This window comes from Atta colombica, unplaced genomic scaffold (genome assembly GCF_001594045.1).
Source record: "Atta colombica isolate Treedump-2 unplaced genomic scaffold, Acol1.0 scaffold46, whole genome shotgun sequence".
Lineage (NCBI taxonomy): Eukaryota > Metazoa > Arthropoda > Insecta > Hymenoptera > Formicidae > Atta > Atta colombica.
Genome location: NW_017259535.1, coordinates 66,328 through 69,703, shown reverse-complemented (window position 1 = coordinate 69,703; position 3,376 = coordinate 66,328). Strand labels below are relative to the sequence as shown.

General features: G+C 25.4%; 1 protein-coding gene across 1 annotated transcript in view; it reads left to right on the top strand.

Moving 5' to 3' along the window:
* The first annotated feature begins 2,886 nt into the window (after window positions 1-2,886).
* The window catches only part of LOC108691345 (malate dehydrogenase, mitochondrial), a 3,621-nt gene continuing 3,131 nt past the window's right edge, over window positions 2,887-3,376 (top strand). Inside the window, exon 1 of the mRNA XM_018199042.1 lies at window positions 2,887-3,107. Coding sequence (XP_018054531.1) covers window positions 3,033-3,107 — 75 coding nt within the window. The 5' untranslated portion in view covers window positions 2,887-3,032. The remainder of the gene's footprint in view (window positions 3,108-3,376) is intronic.

The window sequence follows — 3,376 nt, the reverse complement described above, 5'->3', positions numbered from 1 at the left end:
TAAAATTCAATCTTACAATTATTTACGGTAAATTGCGGTAAAATGGTAATTTATTGGTAATTTTGATAAAATTATAAGAAACAAATTTTATCAAAATTACCAATAAATTACCATTTTACCGCAATTTACCGTAAATAATTGTAAGATTGAATTTTACGGTATTTTTATCACAAATAGACTGTATTTTCATTCTTATGTATAAAATTTTAAAATTAAATGATATATATTTTTTCTTCTATTTCTATCATTTAATTAATTAATTATTTAATTTATTTAAAATTTAAAATTTAATAACTATAAAATTAAAATCATATGATAGATAAAATTATTTTTAATATCTTGTGATGATTTTTTAAATTACATGATCTTTTTCAGTAGGATATAATTTAATAATCGAAAACAAAGCTCACTAAACGTTGTCAATTGTACCGGCTGTACATAATCGTTATCACTTATCTAATATGTGATTGTATTATTTTTGTTTTTACTCTAATAAAAACATGACAGTCGTTAAAAAGTAAAATAGCAAGCAAATAAAAGTATTATAATAAGTTTATAAGGTATGAAAAATATAACATAAGATTATGTATTTGTCATCACACTTTTTGTTTTCAAAATGAAAAAATTTATTTAAAGTTGTTCTACGTAGGCTATAAGTTTAGAAGGTATGAAAAATACAGTTAACTTCTTAACTTTTAATTGGATTACTGTACCTGTCACATTTTTTGTTTTAAAAAATTTATTTGAAGTTTCTCTAGTTACCACGTATCTATATAGTTTCTTAATTATTCTATCAATATGTCATTATGTAGTCGAAATTAAAATTTAAATTAAATAAAGTTTTTCAACTTTTTAACTTAATGATTAAGTAAATCAAATTACTTTATCTTTAATAATAATTATATTGTAATTTTTTAAAATTATCATTTTACCAGCCTCCATAAATTACTGACTAATTTATCGTAAATTACCGAATAAATTTATTATCGTAAAATTTGGTCATTTTCATCTCTAATTACAATTAATGATTATTATTGAAGAAGACCTTAATCGTAGGTCGAAAACGTTTTAATGTACTATAACTGATTATTTTTATATTTTTATATTTTTATATTTAATATTTTTATATATACAACAATCAGCCCAGCAAACGAGAATGCATTAAAATGGATTAAAATTATTTTAATGTATGCTTTAAATCCAAATGAAAATGAATTGAATGGATTGAAATGGATTGGATCCGAGCTGATACTAGTTTAATATTCGAAAAAAAAAAAAAAAAAACATTTATATTTAAGAGTTATAAATTTTATTCCTAAGACATTTATAATAATTATATCTGAAATTAATTACTTCAAATTGGTATTAAAAAACGCACTTTAGTGGGATTCAATAATCTCTGGATTATGAATCTTCTACGTTACCCGCTACATCATTTCTTCAATTGGTAAATGTGTTATTCATTCTCTATTTCAGTTACAATCAGCTAAACTAATAACGAAATTATATAGATATAATAAAAATATCGTCATTTAACAGATATAAAGTATAAATAATTTATATTACATGAGACAATGGATAAATGTCGAATAATCTAATTTCACTTGGCCGATGCCGCGCGCCGTGATTAGTCTAATATTCGGCTTGTTCGACTTAATTTGCGAGTGTTCACATCGATCATTCATTTTACTTCTAATCAAAGAGAAACAAATGAACATAGCTCAATTATTTTTATAATACAATTTTTTTTAACTTAGTTAGATTAAAACGAAAAATTTCCTACTTATAATTTTAAATAATTTAAGTAGCATTTATCCATCTTTAAATAAAAACTTTTTTTATTCAATTAGAATTTTTATTTCATTTGGAAAACTGCATTTCATATTCAGAATATTGAATTGAGCAGTATTCACGTTGCACAGAAATTGCTGAAATTATTTTTGAATTTAACTGAATTAAAAAAACCGTACTTTATATTCTATTCACAATTTTGAATTGAGTAGTATTCATGATGCATAGAAAATGCTTATATTATTTTTGGATTGAAAGGCATAAAGATATATGTTCTATCCAATTCCTATAAATGAATAAAAATGCATTCAGAATTGAAAAGGATTCATTTTAACATTCATGAATAGTTTTTTTTCCTGAAAATTTCGATTTCTGAAAATCTGAATCCATTTTTAATCCATTTCAATCCATTTTCGTTTGTTGGGAGCGTCGACTCTTTTTATTAAAAGCTTTTTATTAATAGTTAATTTACTTTATTAGAGCCTATACAATTTTGAAATTATGCACACTTATTTATACAGCATTTATATGTAGTATATAAAAAAATGAATATAACAATGTATTATCGAAATATTCGAAATATTTATGTTAATAAATGCAAATTTTTATTCGATAATGTGTTAATTATCTCCAAGCCTACAAAACCCCATTAATATGTAATCACGAAAATTTGCCCAAGATCGTCTTTAATAGTATCTCGTCGGTGTGATAAAGTCAATATTCGATATTAAATTGTCGAAAATTTTGAAGCAACAGTCGATAACATCAGTACTCTTTAATTATCATCGAGCTTCCAATGATAATCACGAAAATTTCTATCTAATATCGGTAATCGTATCTTAATGTGATTATACGATATATAATAATTTATATCATTTAATATATAAATAATATATAGTCTACAGATATAATTTGAACGCAATCTGTATTTTTGTTGTATTTATAGTACGTAATTACAAATTTATTATCAGGATTTATATATCTTGTGTAAAATACTGAAACATACAATTATGAAAAATATTTTCCAATATATTAATATCTTGAAATTGAAACTTGACGTTACCATCGCACGAGGTCTCTAAATTCATTTTTCAGTGAGAGCGCCACCGGCTGTCAGTGAATTTCTCACGAAGAAGGTCACGCGAGTGCCTTTGAGATATATCGGGCGTGAGAGAGTGCTCTTCTCGCGAAAATTTTCACGACCATTTGACGCGTGACGTCCATTCACCACTGCCATCGACATGTTGCCCCGATTCCTCAGGCCCGTCTTAAATGTCAGCCAGCAAGGCGCAAAACTATTATCCACGAGTGCCACGGTAAAGTATCATTACAGCGAATCATAAAACTTTAATCTGTTTTCTGAGAAGTGAAAATCGGTCGGAAATTAATTATCATTAATATACGAGTAATGTGTAACATTTTACTACCTTATGTTGCTAGATATTCCATGTGCGGATAGCGATTCACTGGAGCAATAAATCCACTTTGGAAAAGTTATCCATTCCTTTGAAAAGTTATCTTTCAAAATCTTATTTCTCATGTAAATCTGTTTCAATGTATTCTTTTTTATACACGCTACATATAT